At 42.1% G+C, this 26,833-nt stretch overlaps 1 protein-coding gene across 1 annotated transcript in view; it reads right to left on the bottom strand.

Moving 5' to 3' along the window:
* Positions 1-26,833, bottom strand: part of LOC133544296 (cadherin-22-like) — a 589,788-nt gene that overhangs the window by 110,404 nt on the left and 452,551 nt on the right. The window contains exon 10 of the mRNA XM_061889489.1: positions 11,573-11,709. Within this exon, the coding sequence (XP_061745473.1) occupies positions 11,573-11,709 (137 nt within the window). The remainder of the gene's footprint in view (positions 1-11,572; positions 11,710-26,833) is intronic.

Here is a 26,833-nt window from a genome sequence, read left to right as displayed (position 1 = left end):
TTGTATCCTTAGTTCCTGTTTCTTCGGTCACCATGGTTACTTATTAGTTTTCACCTGCCCCTTGCTTTCGACACACACCTGCTTTTGCTGATTACTCCCTTATTTAAGCCTGCCCCTTCTGTTCATTCACTCTCGGATCCTACTGTGACGTTTGCTGGGCATAGTGATGCCGGATTTGTTCTTCCGTGGATGCGTTCGGGCAAGAACACAGGGAATGGTAAGAAATAAAACATTATTTAACTCCAAAACAGGCTAAGAACAAAAACACTGGTGCTAGGCAGAAAAAGGCAAACCAAAAGCGCTACCATGGGAGCTAGGGAAACAAACAGAAACACTTGCACTTGGCACAAAAGGCAAAACAAAAACCACGAGCATGAGAGCTAGAGCTCCAGCCTATCTTGCTGTTTGTATTGTACCATATATCCCAGCAAGAAATCTGCGTTCAAAAGACTCTGGCTTATTAGTGATTCCTAGAGCCCAAAAAAAGTCTGCGGGCTATAGAGCGTTTTCCGTTCGGGCTCCAGTACTCTGGAATGCCCTCCCGGTAACAGTTCGAGATGCTACCTCAGTAGAAGCATTTAAGTCTCACCTTAAAACTAATCGGTATACTCTAGCCTTTAAATAGACCTCCTTTTTAGACAAGTTGATCTGCCGCTTCTTTTCTTTCTCCTATGTCCCCCCCTTCCTTGTGGAGGGGGTCCGGTCCGATAACCATGGATGAAGTACTGGCTGTCCAGAGTCGAGACCCAGGATGGACCGCTCGTCAGGACCCAGGATGGGCCGCTCGCCTGTATCGATTGGGGACATCTCTACGCTGCTGACCCGCCTCCGCTTGAGATGGTCTCCTGTGGATGGGACTCTCGCTGCTGTCTTGGATCCGCTTTGGACTGAACTTTCGCGGCTGTGTTGGAGCCACTATGGATTGAACTTTCACAGTATCATGTTAGACCCGCTCGACATCCATTGCTTTCGGTCCCCTAGAGGGGGGGGGGTTGCCCACATCTGAGGTCCTCTCCAAGGTTTCTCAGTCAGCATTGTCACTGGCGTCCCACTGGATGTGAATTCTCCCTGCCCACTGGGTGTGAGTTTTCCTTGCCCTTTTGTGGGTTCTTCCGAGGATGTTGTAGTCGTAATGATTTGTGCAGTCCTTTGAGACATTCGTGATTTGGGGCTGTATAAATAAACATTGATTGATTGATTGATTGATTGAGAAAAACAAGGCGTAGCGCGAAAGCTAGCGAGTATAACCATAGAACAGCAGTCGTCACTTGTTGCATGTAAGCAAATTAGGATCCGAGACAGAATGAACAAAAGGGGCAGGCTTAAATAAGGGAGTAATCAGCAGAAGAAGGTGTGCGCCGAAAGCAAGGGGCAGGTGAAAACTAATAAGCAACCGTGGTGACCGAACAAACAGGAACTAAGGATACAAAACTGGAACAAAACAAGAATATGGAATGATCCGGGTAGCGGATCATAACACCCGGGAGCCTTTTGACCATGTAGACCAGCTTCTGTCACACCAGAGTCCGCTTGGAAAGACAGGGCTGCGGAGCCAGCGCTGAGCGCCGGGACGGACAAGCTTCACTGTGTCTTGACTGAATGAGCTAGTATCGAACACCTTGGTCTCCTTGGACGCATCGTCACTCATCCATTTGAACTGGACACTGGCCGAGAGTTGGTGGGCGGCTCTCTTGGTTGCTTTGTTGGGTCTGCTCCTGTCGCTGGCCATGCTCACACCGCAGAGGCCACCAGAGTGTATACGTATTTTTATTTTTATTGTTGTTTTACTTGTGTGGCTGCGTGTAAAGGTGGCTGGATGGAGCCTCGGATAGCATCCTGTCGCAAGAGAATTTAGAACACCTCACCAGTGTGTGGACAAGGATAGGGTTAGGTGGGATTTACCCTGGATAACCTTAGCCGGCTTAGTGTAGAAAAGGCCTAAAATGTATTTTTTTGTTGAACAAGTCAATCAGACATTTGTTTACAGGGAACTCTTACCTTTTTACCATTTTGGACCCGAATTAGACTCCCTAATTGTGTGTTTAATCATTCCACGGGACAAAAAAAAACTATTTTTAGGCTGCAGTTCGTCCTAGGCCAGATTACAAACACCCTTGTGATAAGGTTGTAGGGTATACCGGTATTACTGTAGCACCGCGATACTAATGAATCATATTTCTCTGAAAAGTACCAGTCACGTCGTGTCTTCGCTGGTTTACGACCAGAGGAGCATGTTTGGCAGCGCACAATCACAGAGTACTTACAAGCAGACAGTGTGTTGACAGAAAAGGAAGAACGGACGCATTTTGGCTTAAAAACTAAAGATAAAGGTGAAGTTATAACACTGAATCGCCCCCATTCGGACTGGACACTGGCCGAAAGTGGAGTCGGCTGTCTTGGTTGCTTTGTTGGGTCTGCTCCTGTCTCTGGCCATGCTCCCTCCTCCCCAGCGGACGATGGCGTGGAACAGCGCAGAGGCCACCACAGTGGATATGTTTATTTTACTTTTTATTCATAGCTGTATGTAGAAGTGGCTGCTTGCATCAGCTGCTTTAATGTCTTTAATGTCCTCTGTGTTCTTTGATGTTTGATGTTTCCCTCTTACACACATGGAAGAGGGATGTGTACCATGGCTATGAGTTGTTTTTTATTTTTTTTAATTTTTTTTTTTTGATTAATTTGTTTTTTTTCCCTTGTCCTCAGTCTGCACCTCCTCTCCAGGGCCCAGGCAAAGACCAATTTTTAATTATTTTTTATTTTTATTTTATTTTAATCTTCTATTTTTCTCTCCCCCCTTACCCCCCTTTGTTTACCTGTATGTCATCTTTTTTGTAAGGGGCGCTGGAAGCCGGCAGACCCGTCAGCGATCCTGTTCTGTCTCCCTGTAATGTTTGTCTAAACTTGAATGGGATTGTGCTGAAAATTTTAATTTTCCTGAAGGAACTCTCCTGACGGAATAAATGAACTACTATCTAATCTATCTAATCTAATCAGGAAGAGGTGCTTTAAGACATGGCTAACGAGCTAGTCCATCCGCAGTCGGCAGTGTTTTAGCTACTTCTAAATTACTAATCACCGCCTCCATGGTGACAAATAAAATATGTTTCTTACAAGTATCATCCCTGCAGGACAAGGAATAGCTAAACATGTTTCACGACACACCGTAGCTCGGCAATAGTGGATCTACACCTGACATCCACTGTAATGATACCAAGTAAAAGAGCGTATCTCGTCGATATTTTTTGGCATCACATCTTCTTTCGTCTGTTAAAAAAAAATTATATCATGTTTACAAACTCAGGAAATATATGTCCCTGGACAAATGAGGACTTTGAATATGACCAATGTGTGATTCTCTAACGACTTGGTATCGGAGTGACACCCAAATTTGTGGTGTCATCCAAAATAATGTAAAGAATCCAAACAACAGAAAAAAAAAATATTATTACATTTGAAAAGAAATGTACATAGAATATGTTAAAAGAGAAAGTAAGCAGATATTAACAGTAAATAAACAAGTAGATTTATAATTAAAATTTGATCACTTAATAGTTTTAGAAATGTTACTGCATATGTCAGCAAACTAATTATAAGCCTTTGTTTGTTTACTTACTACTAAAAGTCAAGTTGTCTTGTATTTTCACTATTTTATTTAAGGACAAACTTGCAATAAGAAACATATGTTTAATATACCCTTACATTTTTTGTTAAAACAAAGCCAATAATGCAATTTTTTGTGGTCCCCTTTGATTAGAAAAGTATCAAAAAGTACTAAAAATAATTTTAGTACCGGTACCAAAATATTGCTATAGGGACAACACTACCCTGTACTCACTACACAAAGTTCAGAGTTTTATTATTGAGACTTATACAAAGTTTGTGTAACAAACTAGTCAAAAATACCATCTGTTATGATGTCTTTAAAATTGCTAGGAAAGCTGCGTCGAGCAACATTGTTGTGATCCGATATCCGGATCATTCCATATTTATGTTCTGTTCCATTATTGTATCACATTCTGTTGTTTGGACTTCTTTATTTCCTGTTTATTCTGTCACCCATCCATCCATCCATCCATCTTCTTCCGCTTATCCGATGTCGGGTCGCGGGAGCAACAGCCTAAGCAGGGAAGCCCAGACTTCCCTCTCCCCAGCCACGTCGTCTAGCTCTTCCCGTGGGATCCCGAGGCGTTCCCAGGCCAGCCGGGAGACATAGTCTTCCCAACGTGTCCTGGGTCTTCCCCGTGGCCTCCTACCGGTTGGACGTGCCCTAAACACCTCCCTCGGGAGGCGTTCGGGTGGCATCCTGACCAGATGCCCGAACCACCTCATCTGGCTCCTCTCGATGTGGAGGAGCAGCGGCTTTACTTTGAGTTCCTCCCGGATGGCAGAGCTTCTCACCCTATCTCTAAGGGAGAGCCCCGCCACACGGCAGAGGAAACTCATTTCGGCCGCTTGTACCCGTGATCTTATCCTTTCGGTCATGACCCAAAGCTCATGACCATAGGTGAGGATGGGAACGTAGATCGACCGGTAAATTGAGAGCTTTGCCTTCCGGCTCAGCTCCTTCTTCACCACAACAGATCGGTACAACGTCCGCATTACTGAAGACGCCGCACCGATCCGCCTGTCGATCTCACGATCCACTCTTCCCTCACTCATGAACAAGACTCCTAGGTACTTGAACTCCTCCACTTGGGGCAGGGTCTCCTCCCCAACCCGGAGATGGCACTCCACCCTTTTCCGGGAGAGAACCATGGACTCGGATTTGGAGGTGCTGATTCTCATTCCGGCCGCTTCACACTCGGCTGCGAACCGATCCAGTGAAAGCTGAAGATCCCGGCCAGACGAAGCCAACAGGACCACATCGTCTGCAAAAAGCAGAGACCCAATCCCGCGGCCACCAAACCGGAACCCCTCAACGCCTTGACTGCGCCTAGAAATTCTGTCCATAAAAGTTATGAACAGAATCGGTGACAAAGGGCAACCTTGGCGGAGTCCAACCCTCACTGGAAATGTGTCCGACTCACTGCCAGCAATGCGGACCAAGCTCCGACACTGATTCTGTCACCATGGTAGCTTATTAGCTTCACCTGCCCCTTGCTTTCTACGCACACCTGCTTCTCGTCATCACCTCCCTTATTTAAACTCGCCCTATTTCGTCATTCATTGTCGGACTTTGTATTCCTAGCCTTCATGCTAGTTGTTTTGTTTTTCCCTTTTTGTGCCTTCGTGCCAAGTATAGTGTTTCTGTTCGTATTCCTAGCCTCCATGCTAGCGCCATTTGTTTGCCTTTCTGTTAGTTTTGTTCCTTAGCCTATTATTCGTTAAATACATACTTTATATCTTACCTTCACGCTGTGTTCTTGCTCGACGCATCCTCGGAGGGAGAAATCCGGCATTGTTATGCCACACAAGCCTCACAAACATGCCGTTATTTACTCTTTTTCTTTTAATTGTATTTGTCAAGACGGGGACTTTGGTGTGGTTTGTTTTCCCATGGTGCAAAGCGACTGGACCGGACATGGCGTGAAGGTAATGACATCTTTTATTATTAACTCGGAAAAAAGGAACAAACAAAAGGCGCTCTCAGCAGAGCTTCAAAACTTTGCTATGAAAACAAAACTTTTACTATAACGTAAACCAGGGGTCACCAACGCGGTGCCCGCGGGCACCAGGTAGCCCGTAAGGACCAGATGAGTCGCCCGCTGGCCTGTTCTAAAAATAGCTCAAATAGCAGCACTTACCAGTGAGCTGCCTCTATTTTTTAAATTGTATTTATTTACTAGCAAGCTGGTCTCACTTTGCTCAACATTTTTAATTCTAAGAGGGACAAAACTCAAAGAGACTTGGAAAATCCAAGAAAATATTTTAAAGACTTGGTCTTCACTTCTTTAAATGCATTTATTTATTTTTTTACTTTGCTTCTTATAACTTTCAGAAAGACAATTTTAAAGAAAAAAATTAACTTTAAAAATGATTTTAAGATTTTTAAACACATATATCTTTTTAACTTTTAAATTCCTTCCTCTTCTTTCCTGACAATTTCAATCAATGTTCAAGTAAATAAAAAAAATATATATTGTAAAGAATAATAAATACATTTTAATTTAATTCTTCATTTCAGCTTCTGTTTTTTCTACAAAGAATATTTGTGAAACATTTCTTCAAACTTATTATGATTAAGATTCCCAAAAAATATTCTGGCAAATCTAGAAAATCTGTAGAATCAAATTTAAATCTTATTTCAAAATGTTTTGTTCTGGAAAATCTAGAAGAAATAACGATTCGTTAGAAATATAGCTTGGTCCAATTTGTTATATATTCTAACAAAGTGCAGATTGGATTTGAACCTATTTAAAACATGTCATCAAAATTCTAAAATTAACTTAACCAGGACAAAATACTAATGATGTTCCACAATTTCTTTTTTAAATTTTTTCAAAAAGATTCGAAAAAGCTAGTTTTTCTCTTCATTTTTTTCGGTTGAATTTTGAATTTTAAAGAGTCGAAATTGAAGATAAACTATGTTTCAAAATTTAATTTTCATTTTTTTCGTGTTTTCTCCTCTTTTAAACAGTTCAATTAAGTGTTTTTTTTTTCATCATTTATTCTCTACAAAAAAGCTTCCGTAAAAGGAAAAAAAATATACGGCGGAATGACAGACAGAAAAAACATTTATATATATATATATATAGATTTATTTATTAAAGGTAAATTGAGCAAATTGGCTATTTCTGGCAATTTATTTAAGCGTGTATCAAACTGGTAGCCCTTCGCATTAATCCCCACCCGAAAGTAGCTCTTGGTTTCAAAAAGTTTGGTGACCTGTGACGTGAAGTGAAGTGAAGTGAATTATATTTATATAGCGCTTTTCTCAAGTGACTCAAAGCGCTTTACATAGTGACACCCAATATCTAAGTTACATTTAAACCAGTGTGGGTAGCACTGGGAGCAGGTGGGTAAAATGTCTTGCCCAAGGGCACAACGGCAGTAACTAGGATGGCACAAGTGGGAATCGAACCTGCAACCCTCAAGTTGCTGGCACGGCCACTCTACCAACCGAGCTATGCCGCCCCAACTAAACAATGGACATTAAACAAAACTTGCAAACTGCGGCCCTGCGATGAGGTGGCGACTTGTCCAGGGTGTACTCCGCCTTCCGCCCGATTGTAGCTGAGATAGGCGCCAGCGACCCCAAAAGGGAATAAGCGGTAGGAAATGGATGGATGGTGTAGAGGGTGATGTCGCCAGGCTGACTGCCTGGCAACTACAGGCTTAAAAAGACACGTGGTGATTGACAACAGGTGCATGAGTCCAAGTAAATCAGGTGCGTGACCAAAACTAAACAGAACATCGCCACAAAACATGACAGTATTTAAAAAAAAAAAAGACACATGCCCACATTATGTACCTCAGAATAACGGCCGGGGAAAAATCAAACTGTGCACGGATGGAACAATTTATTTTTCCCCCCTTCAACGAGATAAAGACGTACCAGCTACACCTGTATCTTTTTATCCCTGTGATGAGGTGGCGACTTGTCCAGGGTGTACGCCGCCTTCCGCCCGATTGTAGCTGAGATAGGCGCCAGCGCCCCCCGCGACGCCAAAAGGGAATAAGCGGTAGAAAATGGATGGATGGTTTAGAGGGTGATGTCGCCAGGCTGACTGCCTGGCAACTACAGGCTTAAAAAGTGACATGGTGATTGACAACAGGTGCATGAGTCCAAGTAAATCAGGTGGGTGACCAAAACTAAATAGAACATCGCCAAAAAACATGACAGTATTTAAAAAAAAAAAAGACACATGCCCACATTATGTCCCTCAGAATAACGGCCGGGGAAAAATCAAACTGTGCACGGATGAAAAAATATATTTCCCCCCCCCTTCAACGAGATAAAGACGTACCAGCTACACCTGTATCTTTCTATCCCTGCGATGAGGTGGCGACTTGGCCAGGGTGTAAGCCGCCTTCCGCCCGATTGTAGCTGAGATAGGCGCCAGCGCCCCCCGCGACCCCAAAAGGGAATAAGCGGTAGGAAATGGATGGATGGTGTAGAGGGTGATGTCGCTAGGCTGACTGCCTGGCAACTACAGGCTTAAAAAGTGACGTGGTGATTGACAACAGGTGCATGAGTCCAAGTAAATTAGGTGCGTGACCAAAACTAAATAGAACATCGCCACAAAACATGACAGTATTTAAAAAAAAAAAAAGACACATGCCCACATTATGTACCTCAGAATAACGGCCGGGGAAAAATCAAACTGTGCACGGATGGAACAATTTATTTTTCCCCCCTTCAACGAGATAAAGACGTACCAGCTACACCTGTATCTTTTTATACCTGTGATGAGGTGGCGACTTGTCCAGGGTGTACGCCGCCTTCCGCCCGATTGTAGCTGAGATAGGCGCCAGCGCCCCCCGCGACGCCAAAAGGGAATAAGCGGTAGAAAATGGATGGATGGTTTAGAGGGTGATGTCGCCAGGCTGACTGCCTGGCAACTACAGGCTTAAAAAGTGACATGGTGATTGACAACAGGTGCATGAGTCCAAGTAAATCAGGTGGGTGACCAAAACTAAATAGAACATCGCCACAAAACATGACAGTATTTAAAAAAAAAAAAGACACATGCCCACATTATGTCCCTCAGAATAACGGCCGGGAAAAATCAAACTGTGCATGGATGAAAAAATATATTTTTCCCCCCCCTTCAACGAGATAAAGACGTACCAGCTACACCCGTATCTTTCTATCCCTGCGATGAGGTGGCGACTTGGCCAGGGTGTAAGCCGCCTTCCGCCCGATTGTAGCTGAGATAGGCGCCAGCGCCCCCCGCGACCCCAAAAGGGAATAAGCGGTAGGAAATGGATGGATGGTGTAGAGGGTGATGTCGCCAGGCTGACTGCCTGGCAACTACAGGCTTAAAAAAGTGACGTGGTGATTGACAACAGGTGCATGAGTCCAAGTAAATCAGGTGCGTGACCAAAACTAAATAGAACATCGCCACAAAACATGACAGTATTTTAAAAAAACAAGACACATGCCAACATTATGTACCTCAGAATAACGGCCGGGGAAAAATCAAACTGCGCACGGATGAAAAAATATATTCCCCCCCCCCCCCTTCAACGAGATAAAGACGTACCAGCTACACCTTTATCTTTCTATCCTCGGGGTGGTATATTTATGTGTATGTACTTCATGGTAAACCAATCTGTAGGGGGAAAAAAAAAGATGTCATACCTGCTATCAGTTGTGGAAAATTATACGTCAGTCTAACTTGGGAAAGTAGAATTTAGGTTCTGGCAGCTTTTAATTGGATTTATCCGAAGCTGTGTGCATTTGTGTGAGACTCCACGAGAATAAGTACATTGCTCTCTACCTGACATTTAGTGTGCATCTTGCACTTTGGCGGTCCAGAGGTTAATCCGGGGGGGCTCAGACAGACGAGCTCGGTCGCAAAGCTCTTGTCACTCCTCGCCCAACAGCCGCAATACAATAGTTCAAAGGTCGCCGAATGAACCGGGAGACGGGATAATTAAAGGTTGCGCCATGCAACTGTGGCTTTTCAACAATGGCCTCAGACGAGTTGACCTTGTGTCGTCTGCAGTCTTAATGAGTCGAGAGACTGGAAATGTGGCGAAAAGTGGGAAGAAATGTTCCGGCTTTTGTCTACGTGTCTCTAAAGGATGCTCAGAGACATGTTTTCCATGAACATCCCCGTCAGATGTTTTATCTAATGGATGCAGGCGTGAGTCGGGGGCTGCTATAAATGTTCAATTAACATTAAAATATGATAAAAATGCCCAATCAAAAGAGAAGGGAAAAGAAATGCTCAAACAAAGTCTAATTGTGTTTTTTTTATTTTTTTTGGAGTAGTCGCAATTAAAGCTGCAGTGCAGCGATAAGTCCTAATTCAACCTTAATTATCAGGAACAATTTCTGATTAAAGTCTGTTTTCTTTTTACTTTATTCAACAATGTTTTTCCCATGGAGATCAAGAATCCATTTCGCAAGACAGACCTGGGCTGGACTTGAGATAAAGTTTTCATATTACAAAACCCGTTTCCATTTGAGTTGGGAAATTGTGTCAGAGGTAAATAAAAACAAAATACAATGATTTGCAAATCCTTTTCAACCCATATTCAATTGAATGCACTACAAAGACACGATATTTGATGATCAAACTCATAAACATATTTTTTTTTTGTGCAAAAAATCATTAACTTTGAATTTCATGGCTAAAATAGTTGGGAAAGGGCATGTTCGCCACTGTGTTACATCACCTTCTCTTTTAAAAGGGAACATTATCACAATTTCAAAAGGGTTAAAAACAATAAAAATCAGTTCCAGTGGCTTGTTGTATTTTTTGAAGTTATTTTCAAAATATTACCGGTCCTGGAATATCCCTAAATAAAGCTTTAAAGTGCCTTATTTTCGCTATCTTCGAAACCACTATCCATTTCCCTGTGACGTCATACAGGGCTGCCAATACAAACAACACGGCGGTTACCACAGCAAGATATAGCGACATTAGCTCGGATTCGGACTCGGATTTCAGCGACTTAAGCGATTTAACAGATTACGCATGTATTGAAACAGATGGTCGGAGTATGGAGGCAGATAACGAAAACGAAATTGAAGAAGAAATTGAAGCTATTGAGCGAATAGCTATTGACGCTATTCGGCCATAGCGTGGGTGTACCTAATGAAGTGGCCCATAGCATGGCTGCCTTATTAGCATCGCCGGTAAAATGTGCGGACCAAACGATCAGGACTTTCGCATCTTGTGACACTGGGGCAACTTAAATCTGTCGATTGGTAAGTGTTTGTTTCGCATTAAATCTGGGTATCAAGTTTCAAATGTACATACAGCTAGCGTAAATAGCATGTTAGCATCGATTAGCATAGCAGGTTAGCATCGATTAGCTGGCAGTCATGCTGCGACCAAATATGTCTGATTAGCACATAAGTCAACAACATCAACAAAACTCACCTTTGTGACTTAGTTGACTTTATCGTTGCAAATGCATCTGCAGGTTATCCATACATCTCTGTGCCATGTCTGTCTTAGCATCGCCGGTCAAATGTGAAGACACTCTGGCACATTCAATGGGGGTCTGGCGGCAGATTTCTTGCCAGTGGTGCAACTTGAATCGTTCCCTGTCAGTGTTGTTACACCCTCCGACAACACACCGACGAGGCATGATGTCTCCAAGGTTCCAAAAAATAGTCGAAAAAACGGAAAATAACAGAGCTGAGACCCGGTGTTTGTAATGTGAAAATGAAAATGGCGGGTGTGTTACCTCGGAGACGTCATGTTCTGACGTCATCGCTAAAAGACCGATAAACAGAAAACATAAAACTAAAAAACATAAAAACTAAAAAATCCAAACTAATTCCCACATCCCCAGCAGATAGTACTAATTATACTAACTTGGCGAGATGACATTTAAGACAGATTTATAAAAAGGTTGCTAGAAAAAAATGAAATCACGTTCCTCCTCGCAGTCATACATCCTAGGATTCAAATACCACACGACCAGCCTTAAGACTAGACTAGTCTAGTACCTGCTTCCACGGCCGTCACCGTGATATTGTGCCAGCCAGCTGTCTCGCGGTCCAAAATCCTGCCCAGTGTGATGGCACCAGAATCTTGGTCGATATGGAAGATCATATCCTGGTCCGTGCTCCGGTCGATGGAGAAACTGTAGACCAAACAAGACATAGGACTACGTTAAACAGGTTAGTGAGAGAAATAGACTATGAAACCCTTGTGTCATTTTTCTACATTATTTATTTATATAAATGTAACACACCAATACTGACATTTATTTTATTGTGTCTTTCAGACGGCAAGAATCATAGAAAGGTGTACAACCCCGTTTCCAAATGAGTTGGGAAATTGTGTTGGATGTAAATATAAACGGAATACAATGATTTGCAAATCCTTTTCAACCCATATTCAGTTGAATGCACTACAAAGACAAGATATTCGATGTTCAATCTCATAAACGTTATTTTTTTTTGCAAATAATAATTATCTTAGAATTTCATGGCTGCAACACGTGCCAAAGTAGTTGGGAAAGGGCATGTTCACTACAGTGTTGCATCACCTTTTCTTTTAACAACACTCAATAAACGTTTGGGAACTGAGGAAACTAATTGTTGAAGCTTTGAAAGCGGAATTCTTTCCCATTCTTGTTTAATGTAGAGCTTCAGTCGTTCAACAGTCCGGGGTCTCTGCTGTCGTATTTTACGCTTCAAAATGCGCCACACATTTTCCATGGGAGACAGGTCTGGACTGCAAGCGGGCCAGGAAAGTACTCACACTCTTTTCTTACGAAGCCACGCTGTTGTAATACATGCTGAATGTGGCCTGGCATTGTCTGGCTGAAATAAGCAGGGGCGTCCATGAATAAGACGGCGCTTGGATGGCAGCATATGTTGTTCCAGCATATGTACCTTTCAGCATTAATGGTGCCTTCACAGATGTGTAAGTTACCCATGCCTTGGGCACTAATGCACCCCCATACCATCACAGATGCTGGCTTTTGAACTTTGCGTCCCTAACAGTCTGGATGGTTCACTTCCTCTTTGGTCCGGAAGACACGATGTCAAATATTTCCAAAAACAATTTGAAATGTGGACTGGTCAGACCATATAACACTTTTCCACTTTGCATCAGTCCATCTTAGATGATCTCGGGCCCAGAGAAGCCGGCGGCGTTTTTGGATGTTGTTGATAAATGGCTTTCGCTTTGCATAGTAGAGCTTTAACTTGCACTTTCAGATGTAGCGACAAACTGTATTTAGTGACAGTGGTTTTCTGAAGCGTTCCTGAACCCATGTGGTGATATCCTTTAGAGACTGATGTCGGTTTTTTATACAGTGCCGTCTGAGGGATCGAAGGTCACGGTCATTCAATGTTGGTTTCCGGCCATGCCGCTTACGTGGAGTTATTTTTCCAGATTCTCTGAACCTTTTGATGATATTATGAACCGTAGATGGTGAAATCCCTACATTTTTTGCAATTGCATTTTGAGAAACGTTGTTTTTAAAATGTTTGACTATTTGCTCACGCATTTGTGGACAAAGGGGTGTACCTCGTCCCATCCTTTCTTGTGAAAGACTAAGCATTTTTTGGGAAGCTGTTTTCATACCCAATCATGGCACCCACCTGTTCCCAATTAGCCTGCACACATGTGGGATGTTCCAAATAAGTGTTTGATGAGCATCCGTCAACTTAATCAGTATTTATTGCCACCTTTCCCAACTTCTTTGTCACGTTTTGCTGGCATCAAATTCTGAAGTTAATGATTATTTGCAAAACAAAAATGTTTATGAGTTTGAACATCAAATATGTTGTCTTTGTAGCATATTCAACTGAATATGGATTGAAAATGATTTGCAAATCATCGTATTGCATTCATATTTACTTTTAACACAATTTTCTAATTCATATGGAAACGGGGTATGTATAAATAGGTGACTTTCTATATCACTGTTACAGCCTGCTGATGACAGTTGTGGCCACTTCCCTCTATGACCATTCTGTGTGAAGGATGGTCTTAATCAATCTATTGTCACGGCGGCGGGGGGGTCGCAGCTTGCTGCAAGGTTAGTTCCCCCGGGATGCAGACGGACCACTCCGGACAAGGCGTGCAGGTAAGAACATGATTTAATCTTCAAAATTAAACAAGTACCAAAACGGAAAAACAAGTCAGACGAAAAAAAGTGCCGATCGCACTGGACGCTACGGCTAACAGTTAGCATAGACTAGAGATAGCAAGAAGCAAACAATGAAGTCAGGCCGATTGATCGGCAAAGGCAGGTTTATATAGTCCCTCTGATTAGTGCTAGGGAAACAGGTGAGCGTCCCGAGCACCAATCAGAGACAGGTGGAAACAATAAGCACCCATGGCAACTAAAAGAAAACAAGGGTGCACACAAATCAAATTAAAAGAATACAACAAAAAACTGATCCGGGCCACGGATCATGACATTGATGATTAATCAATGATTGTGATGAATTTCAGTTCAATCACGGTGATCAGTTCTTAGCATTTTTACCGAGATCAAAAATGGCGAAAAATGCCTGTTAGAAGTTACCGCAGTAGTAAACAGTAGGGAATGAGGTTGTCCCGATACCAATATTTTGGTACTGGTAGCAGTATCAAAATTATTTAGACGCTTTTTGGTACTTTTCAAAATAAAGGAGGGGCCACAAAAAAATTGGCTTTATTTGAACAAAAAATCTTCGGGTGCATTAAACATATGTTTATTATTGCAAGTTTGTCCTTGAATAAAATAGTGAACATACCGGACAACTTGTCTTTTATTAGTATGTAAACAAACACATAATCCTAATTTAGTCTGCTGATATATGCAGTAACATATTGTGTCATTTTTCATTCTATTATTTTGTCAAAATTATTAAAGGGGAACATTATCACTAAACCCATGCAAGCGGTCAATATATACCTTGATGTTGCAGAAAAAAGACCGTGTATTTTTTTAACCGATTTCCGAACTCTAAATGGGTGAATTTTGGCAAATTAAACGCCTTTCTGTTTATCGGTCTTTTTGCGATGACGTCAGAACGTGACGTCACCGAGGTAACACACCCGCCATATTCATTTTCACATTACAAACACCGGGTCTCAGCTCTGTTATTTTCCGTTTTTTCGACTATTTTTTGGAACCTTGGAGACATCATTCCTCGTCGGTGTGTTGTCGGAGGGTGTAACAACACTAACAGGGAGGGATTCAAGTTGCACCACTGGCAAGAAATCCGCCGCCAGACCCCCATTGAATGTACCAGAGTGTCTGCACATTTGACCGGCGATGCTAAGACAGACATGGCACAGAGATGTATGGATAACCTGCAGATGCATTTGCAACGATTAAGTCAACGAAATCACAAAGGTGAGTTTTGTTGATGTTTTTGACTTATATGCTATCAGACATATTTGGTCGCGGCATGACTGCCAGCTAATCGATGCTAACATGCTACGCTAATCGATGCCAACATGCTATTTACGCCAGCTGTATGTACATTTGAAACTAAATACCCACATTTAATGCGAAACAAACACTTACCAATCGACGGATTTAAGTTGCTCCAGTGTCACAAGATGCGAAAGTCCTGATCGTTTGGTCCGCACATTTTACCGGCGATGCTAATAAGGCATGCCATGCTATGGGCCACTTCATTAGGTACACCCACGCTATGGCCGAATAGCGTCGATAGCTATTCGCTCAATAGCTTCGATTTCTTCTTCAATTTCGTTTTCGCTATCTGCCTCCATACTCCGGCCATCTGTTTCAATACATGCGTAATCTGTTGAATCGCTTAAGCCGCTGAAATCCGAGTCTGAATCCGAGCTAATGTCGCTATATCTTGCTGTGGTAACCGCCGTGTTGTTTGTATTGGCAGCCCTGTATGACGTCACAGGGAAATGGATAGCGAAAATAAGGCACTTTAAAGCTTTATTTAGGGATATTCCGGGACCGGTAAAATTTTGAAAAAAACTTCAAAAAATACAACAAGCCACTGGGAACTGATTTGTATTGTTTTTAACCCTTTTGAAAATGTGATAATGTTCCCCTTTAAGGACAAGTGGTATAAAATGAATTATCAATCTACTTGTTCATTTACTGTTAATATCTGCTTACTTTCTCTTTCAACATGTTCTATCTACACTTCTGTGAAAATGTAATAATCACTTATTCTTCTGTTGTTTGATACTTTACTTTAGTTTTAGATGATACCACAAATTTGGGTCAATTTGTGGATGACACGCTTGTTGTGAATTGTGCCGTTCAGCGACTTGTTAGAGAACACCATATTGGATGAAAAGTAATAAAACAATAACAAAAAAACATTTGGATGTAGAGAAAGTCCTTATAATTTGATCTGTAAATGTTATAGTGCATCTTAGCGTTAAATAAATCCTTAACGTGTGCGTAAAATACACTATATTGCCACTTCAAGTCACATATGGACTTGAAGTGGCATCCCATTCCTAACCACCTTTTGCAGCTATTACAGCTTCAACTCTTCTGGGAAGGCTGTCCACAAGGTTGCGGAATATGTTTATAGGAATTTTCCACACTTCTTCCAAAAGCGCATTGCTGAGTCGATGAAGGCCTGTCTCTCAGTCGCCGTTCTAATTCATCCCAAATGTGTTCTATTTGGTTCAGGTCGGGACTCTGTGCAGGCCAGTCAAGTTCATCCACACCTGACTCTGTCAACCATGTGTTTATGGACCTTGCTTTGTGCACAGGTGCACAGTCATGTTGGAAGAGGAAGGAGCCTGCTCCAAACTGTTCCCACAAGCTTGGGAGCATGGAGTTGTCCAAAATGTTTTGGTATCCTGGAGCATTCAACGTTTCTTTCACTGGAACTAAAGGGGCCAAGCCCAACTCCTGAAAAACAACCCCACACCATGATTCCTCCTTTGCCAAATGCCACACTCTGCACAATGCAGTCCGAAATGTAGCGTTCTCTACAAAACCGCCAAACCCGGACTCGTCCATGAGATTGCCAGATGGAAAAGAGTGATTGAACACTCCAGAGATGTCAGGCTTGCCACTGACAGTTTGTTTGTGATTGAATTTCTCCTTTTGTGTGTTTAGTATTTCCTGTCCTTAGTTCCTGTCTTATTTTGTCAGCTTCCTGTCCTGTTCCCTGAGTGCTGTGTTCCTCCTCAGCTGTGGCTGATTGGGACCTGGCCACACCTGTTGCCAATCAGCCCGCTCCTATTTGTACCTGCTTTGTTTTGCGTCAGTTGCTGGATCATTGTACTGTGTTTGCCACATGTCACTCTTATCGTGCTACCTGTCATGTCGTTTTATTACAGCTACTATAGCTCGGTTGGTAGAGTAGCCGTGCCAGCAACTTCAGGGTTGCAGGTTCGATTCCCACTTCCGCCATCCTAGTCTCCCTACCGTTGTGTCCTTGGGCAAGACACTTTACCCACCTGCTCCCAGTGCCACCCACACTGGTTTACGTGTAACTTAGATATTGGGTGTCACTATGTAAAGCGCTTTGAGTCACTAGAGAAAAGCGCTATATAAATATAATTCACTTCACTACTACCTGTCGTGCTACATTTTGTCCTGGTCGTCGTAGCGGTAAGCTGTTTCTGTTAGCATTAGCCGTTTCCATAGCTTCCATGCTAAAGTTCCTTTTTTGTTTTTCTAGCTCCCAGTGCTAGCTCCTTTAGTTTGTTATTCCGCCCACGTGCGTGCTTTTTGTTTGTTCTTGTTCTATTATTTATATTAAATCATGTCTTCATAGCCAATGCCTGCCTCCATCTCTGCATCTTGGGGTTCGACACCAAATATATTTGACAGAGAAGGTGTCTCCACTGCTCTAGAGTCCAGTAGCAACATGCTTTACACCATCGATCCGACATTTTGCTTTAGACTTTGTGATTTATGGCTAAGATGCAGCTACTCAGCCATGGAAACCCATTCCATGAGGCTCTCTGCGTGCTGTAGGTGGGTTAATTGGAAGGTCACATGAGGTTTGGAGCTCTGTAGCAACTGAGTGTGCAGAAAGTCGCTGAACCCTCTCTGTCAGTTTACGTCGCCGACCACTTGGTGGCTGAGTTGCTGTTGTTCCCAAACTTTTCCATTTTCTTATAATAAAGCCGACTTTTGACATTGGAATATTTAGAAGCGAGGACATTTCAGGACTGGATTTGTTGCACAGGTGGCATCCTTTGGGTGGCCAAATACTTTTGGCAATATAGTGTATATTTACCGGAGATTTTGGAGACTTCCAGGTTCTGTAAATTTCCCTTGACGACATTTTTTGTCTATTCAGCCGAAGAAAAAACATATATTACATTTTTATAGTGCACTCTGAAAAACCAACAAATGCGTCTTTCTTCGTTCAAGGTGCTCGGAGAAAGAAAGTGGTGAGTCAACAAAAACTTGGCTGAAAGATACAACACATTTTCACACACACTGTAATCCATGGACTATGTTTTGTTGGGGGTTTTGTCTCCTTATGACCACATAGCAGTAATGTACGGGAGACAAACATATTTGATGTTCAAACTGATAAACATTTTTTTTTTTGCAAATAATCATTAACTTTGGAATTTGATGCCAGCAACATGTGACAAAGAAGTTGGGAAATGTGGCAATAAATACTGCTAAAGTTGAGGAATGCTCATCAAACACTTATTTGGAACATCCCACAGGTGTGCGGGCTAATTGGGAACAGGTGGGTGCCATGATTGGGTATAAAAACAAGCTTCCCATAAAATGCTCAGTCTTTCACAAGAAAGGATGGGGCGAGGTACACCCCTTTGTCCACAACTGCGTGAGCAAATAGTCGAACAGTTTAAGAACAACGTTTCTCAAAGTGCAATTGCAAGAAATTTAGGGATTTCAACATCTACGGTCCATAATATCATCAAAAGGTTCACAGAATCTGGAGAAATCAGTCCACGTAAGCAGCATGGCCGGAAACCAACACTGTATCAAAAATCGACATCAATCTCTAAAGGATATCACCACATGGGCTCAGGAACGCTTCAGAAAACCACTCTCACTAAATACAGTTGGTCGCTACATCTGTAAGTGCAAGTTAAAGCTCTACTATGCAAAGCGAACGCCATTTATCAACAACATCCAGAAACGCCGCCGGCTTGTCTGGGTCGGGATCATCTAAGATGGACTGATACAAAGTGGAAAAGTGTTCTGTGGTCTGACGACTCCACATTTCAAATTGTTCGACATTGTGTAATCCGGACCAAAGGGGAAGCGAACCATCCAGACTGTCATCGACGCAAAGTTCAAACGCCAGCATTTGTGATGGTATGGGGGTGCATTAGTGCCCAAGGCATGGGTAACTTATACATCTGTGAAGGCACCATTTATGCTGAAAGGTACATACAGGTTTTGGAACAACATATGCTGCCATCTAAGCACCGTCTTTTTCATGGACGCCCCTGCTTATTTCAGCAAGACAATGCCAAACCACATTCAGCATGTGTTACAACAACCTGGCTTTGTAAAAAAAAAAGAGTGTGAGTACTTTCCTGGCCCACCTGCAGTCCAGACCTGACTCTCATTGAAAATGTGTGGCGCATTATGAAGCGTAAAATACGACAGCGGAGACCCCGGACTGTTGAACGACTGAAGCTCTACATAAAACAAGAATGGGAAAGAATTCCACTTTCAAAGCTTCAACAATTAGTTTCCTCAGTTCCCAAACGTTTATTGAGTGTTGTTTAAAGAAAAGGTGATGTAACACAGTGGTGAACATGCCCTTTCCCAACTACTTTGGCACGTGTTGCAGCCATGAAATTCTAAGTTAATTATTATTTGCAAAAAAATAGTAAAGATTATTAGTTTGAACATCAAATATCTTGTCTTTGTAGTGCATTCAACTGAAAGTGGGTTGAAAATGATTTGCCAATCATTGTATTCCGTTTATATTTATATCTAACATAATTTCCCAATTCATATAGAGACAGGGTTCATATAAAAGAGCGCAAAAAATAAGAGGAACTTAAATGTTCATTATACATCCGCATGCGGATCCGTGTCACCACGGCGACCCACTCTTCCCGTTTTCATCAAAGTCAAGTCATTTCTACTGCCATCTCAGGGCCGAATATACACAAGGTGGATCAGTTCGACTAAAATATGCTTGTGTGGGACAGAAAGTTATGCACAAACACAAAATAAGTTATCTGTTTTACATTTAAAATAAAATACTGTAAATTCCGAATTAGAGGCCGCTACTTTTTCCCTACACTTTGATTTCTGCAGCTTATAAGACGGCGCGGCTAATGTATGGATATTTCTTCACAGACAGCCATAAAAAACATTTTTAAAATATGCAGCAAGGTTCTTCCAGTAGTGTTTTTTTTTTCTTTTTTTTTTTCCACCAGATCGCCGTGCCGTTTAGTCGTCAAGCTGTCCATAGCATTTAATTTTTGTACTTCTTCGTCCATGGAAGAATGCTTTGCGGAAATATTTTATTTATGGATCTGTATCGCTCTAAAATAACCTGCCTCGAAATCTCATTTAAAGTAAAGACGTTTTTAAAAGGAAAGTAATATTTTATCTGAGTTTTTAAATTAGTTTGCTTGTTGATGATTTTGTTAGGTTTTGTATTGAGTAGTTATATGTATATGGTAATTATTATTATGTGAACGTAAATTGTTTGCTTGTTTTCTTATTGATGCTTTCATTTTTTTCTGTATTGTGTAGTTATAAATATATGCTTTTATTTGTAATTGTATTGCATTTGTGGAACCCCAGGAAGACTAGGCTTTTTTTGTGGCAACCATCTATATGGGATCCTTAATAAAAAAAAAAAATCAAGAAAAATCAAGAAAATATTGTTCTTTGGTCCAGAGAACACAACGTCCCCAGTTTCCAAAAACAATTTGAAATGTGGACTGGTCGGACCACAGAACACTTTTCCACTTTGCATCAGTCCATCTTAGATTATCTTGGGCCCAGAAAAGCCTGCAAGTTTTCTGGGTGTTGTTGATAAACGGCTTTGTTTTTGCATAGTACAGTTTTAACTTGCACTTACAGATGTAGCGACCAACTGTAGTTACTGACATTGATTTGTTGTGATATCCTTTACACACTAATGCTGTTTTTTGATGCAGTATCGCCTGAGGGATCGAATGTAATGGGCATGACGCTTACGTGCAATGATTTTTCTAGTTCCTCTGGACCTTTTGATTATATTACGGACCGTAGATGGTGAAATTCTTAAATATTTTGCAATAGCTCATTGAAAAATGTTGTTCTTAAACTGTTTGACTATTTGCTCACGCATTTGTTCACAAAGTGGTGACCCTGGCCCCGGCCTTGTTTGTGAATGACTGAGCATTTCATGGAAGCGTTTTTTTTTTACCTAATCATGGCACACACCTGTTCCGAATTAGCCTGCACACCTGTGGGATGTTCCAAATAAGTGTTTGATGAGCATTCCTCAACTTCCTCAGTCTTTTCTTGCCACTTGTGCCAGCTTTTTGAAACATGTTGCAGGCATCAAATTCCAGATGAGCTAAAAATGGCAAAAAATAACAAGGTTTTTCAGTTCGAACGTTAAGTATCTTGTCTTTGCAGTCTAATTAATTGAATATAGGTTGAAAAGGATTTGCAAATCATTTTATTTTGTTTTTATTTACGATTTACACAACGTGCCAACTTCACTGGTTTTGGGGTTTTGTAGATTTTGATATCAGATTACTGTAACGTATTATTTTCGGGTCTCCCCATGTCTAGCATTAAAAGATTACAGTTGGTAAAAAATGCGGCTGCTAGACTTTTGACAAGAACAAGAAAGTTTGATCACATTACACCTGTACTGGCTCACCTGCACTGGCTTCCTGTGCACTTAAGATGTGACTTTAAGGTTTTACTACTTACGTATAAAATACTACACGGTCTAGCTCCATCCTATCTTGCCGATTGTATTGTACCATATGTCCCGGCAAGAAATCTGCGTTCAAAGGACTCCGGCTTATTAGTGATTCCCAAAGCCCAAAAAAAGTCTGCGGGCTATAGAGCGTTTTCATTTCGGGCTCCAGTACTCTGGAATGCCTTCCCGGTAACAGTTCGAGATGCCACCTCAGTAGAAGCATTTAAGTCTCACCTTAAACCTCATTTGTATACTCTAGCCTTTAAATAGACTCCCTTTTTAGACCAGTTGATCTGCCGCTTCTTTTCTTTTTCTTCTATGTCCCACTCTCCTTTGTGGAGGGGGTCCGGTCCGATCCGGTGGCCATGTACTGCTTGCCTGTGTATCGGCTGGGGACATCTCTGCGCTGCTGATCCGCCTCCGCTTGGGATGGTTTCCTGCTGGCTCCGCTGTGAACGGGACTCTCGCTGCTGTGTTGGATCCGCTTTGGACTGGACTCTCGCGACTGTGTTGGATCCATTATGGATTGAACTTTCACAGTATCATGTTAGACCCGCTCAACATCCATTGCTTACCTCCTCTCCAAGGTTCTCATAGTCATCATTGTCACCGACGTCCCACTGGGTCATTATTCTCACCGATGTCCCACTGGGTGTGAATTTTCCTTGCCCTTATGTGGGCCTACCGAGGACGTCGTGGTGGTTTGTGCAGCCCTTTTAGACATTAGTGATTTAGGGCTATATAAGTAAACATTGATTGATTGATTGATTGATATCGTCCATCCATATATATTATGCAAGGTTTCGAAAGAGAAAAGCAAAAAAATATCCACAAATGTTTTCCTATTACTTATTGGTTTTTTTTTGCAAAATAATATATAACTTCAAGGTATATAAATACTAATATTGTTACTACTTATCCTTGCCAGGATCCTGGCAGGGGCTGGAGCAAAAGGTGGTCTCGGCGCTGGTTTGGGCCACATAAGTCGGGTATGGTCATATTAGCCGATGTTTTTCTTTCGTTGTAATACTTTTTACCAGCTCCATAAGAATATTTTCGTGAGGATTGCAGGGGAAGCATCCATCACTCGGTTATATAAGTCCCTTGTTCGCCTGCATGAAAGTCCCTTTCTTCCAAACCACAATCCGCCTGTAACGGGGGAAAATGTGAACTTGACCGACGCGCGCCTTCTTCTCTCTCACTTTATAAACAAGGATTTGTGTTCTTAAAATTTTGACAGCAATCTCCTCTTCCCCCCACGCCCCTTCCATCCTTCCATACTTGTTTTGTATCCCGGATCATCTTTTGGCAGGTGCCAGCTGCTTGATTTACCTGCTGGAACGCATGCGGCAATTTTAGCTGCATCCTTATGGCAAAAAAAAACAAAAACAAAGTTGCGGGAAACATGAACAAATGAATGTATATATTCTGGCAGACATACAGTGCGGCAAAAAAAGTATTTAGTCAGCCACCGATTGTGCAAGTTCTCCCACTTGAAAAGATGACAGAGGTCTGTAATTTTCATCATAGGTACACTTCAACTGTGAGAGACAGAATGTGAAAAAAAAAATCCAGTAATTCACATTGTAGGAATTTTAAAGAATTTATTTGTAAATTATGGTGTAAAATAAGTATTTGCTCAACCATTCAAAGCTCTCACTGATGGAAGGAGGTTTTGGCTCAAAATCTCACGATACATGGCCCCATTCATTCTTTCCTTAACACGGATCAATCGTCCTGTCCCCTTAGCAGAAAAACAGCCCCAAAGCATGATTTTTCCACCCCCATGCTTCACAGTAGGTATGGTGTTCTTGGGATGCAACTCAGTATTCTCCTTCCTCCGAACACGACGAGTTGAGTTTATACCAAAACGTTCTATTTTGGTTTCATTCTCCCAATCCTCTGCTGTATCATCCATGTATCCATTTTGATATAAACTCAACTCGTCGTGTTTGGAGGAAGAAGAATACTGAGTTGCATCCCAAGAACACCATACCTACTGCGAAGCATGGGGGTGGAAACATCATGCTTTGGGGCTGTTTTTCTGCTAATGGGACAGGACGATTGATCCGTGTCAAGGAAAGAATAAATGGGGCCATGTATCGTGAGATTTTGAGCCAAAACCTCCTTCCATCAGTGAGAGCTTTGAATGGTTGACCAAATACTTATTTTCCACCATCATTTACAAATAAATTCTTTAAAATTTCTACAATGTGAATTCCTGGATTTTTTTCCCCACATTCTGTCTCTCACAGTTGAAGTGTACCTACGATGAAAATTACAGACCTCTGTCATCATTTTAAGTGGGAGAACTTGCACAATCGGTGGCTGACTAAACACTTTTTTTGCCCCACTCTATATAGTAATTTGACGGACATGCAACGGCACCAACCGAAAATGGATACTGGAAAAAAAAGCGACAATGCTTATCCGTGTACCTCCCCTAAGTTAAAATCAACTGGTTGTATATGTTGGTTAAATAGTCCAAGTTTCAACAGCAGATTTGATTAATACATGACAATTTCAGAACAAGAAGAACATCTTGCCGGGGTATCTTTCGTCTTCAAGCCTTGTCTGGTGTGTTATGTCCCGTATTCCACAGTGAGTTATTTTGCACCTGTGTCCCACAGTTGAGATCGTCCAAACAACTAGTCGTGTTTTTGATAGTTTCCCAAAAACATTTTTTTCTTTTTACCGCAAGGTTGAACACTCTTAGGCTAGAAGACAGTTTATATTCCCCTCTCGCATTGTTCCACAGGTTCATCCCCGCTATAGATAATCCATACTCATCTTTATGAACTATGTGAGACCGGGCTTTCTGCTCCGCTGCTCCCAGTCTGTAGAACACTCTCCCTGACCAACTGAGGGCACCACAGACTGTGAATGCTTTTTAAAAAGGCTTAAATAGCCTTGTTTTTAAAAAAAGCTTGTTCATAGATATGCATGCTGGTTCTAGCTATTGGGCTGTTTATAGTTTTATATTTTATTTATTTTCATTTTTTTTTATTATCATTATTATTATTACTATTTTTTTTAACGCTGTGTCACTTTGAGGTTGTTTGCTCAACGTAAAGTTCTTTTTTACAAAATAAAATCTATTATTTTTATTATTATTAGTGGCCTAGTGGAAAGAGTGTCAGTAGGTTGTGAGTTGAAACCCCGACCGAGTCATACCAAAGACTATAAAATTTGGACTCATTACCTCCCTGTTTGGCACTCAGCATCAAGGGTTGGGATTGAGGGGATAAATCACCAAAGATTCCCGGGCGTGGCTGCCACTGCTGCTCACTGCTCCCCTCACCTCCCGGGGGGTGATAAAGGGTGATGGGTAAAATGCAGGGAATAATTTCCCCACACCTAGTGTGTGTGTGACAATCATAGGTACTTTAACGTATGAGCCTTGAATGTGGAATTAACCATGTTATGGGGTAGTCGTGGGCGTGGTTGGGAGAGTGGCCGTGCCAGAAACCTGAGGGTCCCCGGTTCAATCCCCACCTACCACCAACCTCGTCACGTCCGTTGTGTCCTTCAGCGACACACATCACCCTTGCTCCTGACGGGTCGTGGTTAGTGCCGTGTATGCCAGCTCCCGCCATCAATGTGTGACTATGTGTGTGACTGGGTGAATGTGGAAATGGTGTCAAAGCACTTTGAGTGCCTTGAAGGTACAAACCCCGTATCCATATAAGGTGGTAAATTGTGTTAGATGCACTTACAGAAGTAGCGACAAGCTGTATTTAGTGACAGTGGTTTTCTGAAGTGTTCCTGAGCCCATGTGGTGATATCCTTTAGAGATTGATGTCGGTTTTTGATAAAGTGCCGTCTGAGGGGATGGAAGGTCACGGTCATTCAATGTTGGTTTATGTCCATGCTGCTTACGTGGAGTAATTTCTCCCGATTCTCTGAAAGTTTTGATGATGTTATGGACCGTAGTTGTTGAAATCCCTAAATTTCTTGCAATTGCACTTTGAGAAACGTTGTTCTTAAACTGTTTGACTATTTGCTCATGCAGTTGTGGACAAAGGGGTGTACCTCGCCCCATCCTTTCTTGTGAAAGACTGAGCATTTTTTGGGGAAGCTTTTTTTATACCCAATCATGGCACCCACCTATTCCCAATCAGCCCGCACACCTTTCGGATCTTCCAAATAAGTGTTTGATGAGCATTTCTCAACTTTATCAGTATTTATTGCCACCTTTCCCAGCTTCTTTGTCACGTGTTGCTGGCATCAAATTCTAAAGTGAAAAGATATTTGCAAAAATTAGGTAGCGACTTGTCCAGGGTGTACGCCGCCTTCCGCCCGATTGCAGCTGAGATAGGCACCAGCGCCCCCCGCGATCCCAAAGGGAATAAGCGGTAGGAAATGGATGGATGGCTGGGGTTTATCCGTTTGAACATCAGATATGGTCAGGATGCCACCCGAACGCCTCCCTAGGGAGATGTTTAGGGCACGTCCAATTTAAGGGGACCCAAGACACGTTAGGAAGACTATGTCTTCCGGCTGGCCTGGGAACGTCTCGGGATCCCCCGGGAAGAGCTAGACGAAGTGGCTGGGGAGAGGGAAGGCTGGGCTCCCCTGCTTAGGCTGCTGCCCCCGCCACCCGACCTCGGATAAGCGGAAGAAGATGGATATGTTGTTTTGGTGGCATATTTAACTGAATATGGCAGGGGTGTCAAACTCAAATACAGAGTGGGCCAAAATGTAAAACTGAACAAAGCTGCGGGCCAAGGTTGAACAAATTAACCTTTTAATAGGGACCCAAAAAAGTTTTGCATTAAATATTGAACAAGCCAGACTTATATAACTTTATAGTGACATGCAAAATCCAGTTTCAAATAATACTAATAATTAAAAAATAGCAATGGCATATCAAATAAAATTTAAATAGAAATTAAATGCCTCATTTCTATTTGCAGCCTTCTCAGGTAAATATCAAAATAAACTCTCCCCACAGGCTAATAATACATTTTTATGTTTTAGCGTCCAGAAAGAGGTAGTACTGCAAGGGGTTGTATGTATTTGTTCTGTTGTGTTTATGTTGTGTTACAGTGCGGATGCTCTCCCGAAATTTGCTTGTCATTCTCGTTTGGTGTTGGTTCACAGTGTGGCGCATATTTGTAACAGTCTTAAAGTTGTTTATACGGCCACCCTCAGTGTGACCTGTATGGCTGTTGACCAAGCTTGCATTGAATTAGCGTGTGTGTGTGTGTGTGTGTGTAAAAGCCACATATATCATGTGATTAGGCCGGCATGCTGTTTCTACGTAGAAAAAGCGGACGTCACGAAAGGTTTTAGAGGACGCTTGAAGCAGTGCCCTTAAGGCACGGGGCAATATTGTTGTCCAGGTGGGAATCAGGAGGGGCACTGAAATTTGGGAGTCTCCTTGCAAAATGGGGGGGGGGGGGGTTAGCAAGTACGAGA

Source organism: Nerophis ophidion, linkage group LG02 (genome assembly GCF_033978795.1).
Source record: "Nerophis ophidion isolate RoL-2023_Sa linkage group LG02, RoL_Noph_v1.0, whole genome shotgun sequence".
Lineage (NCBI taxonomy): Eukaryota > Metazoa > Chordata > Actinopteri > Syngnathiformes > Syngnathidae > Nerophis > Nerophis ophidion.
Note: the sequence above shows the minus strand (reverse complement) of the source record. Positions and strands in the feature narration are given on the sequence as shown.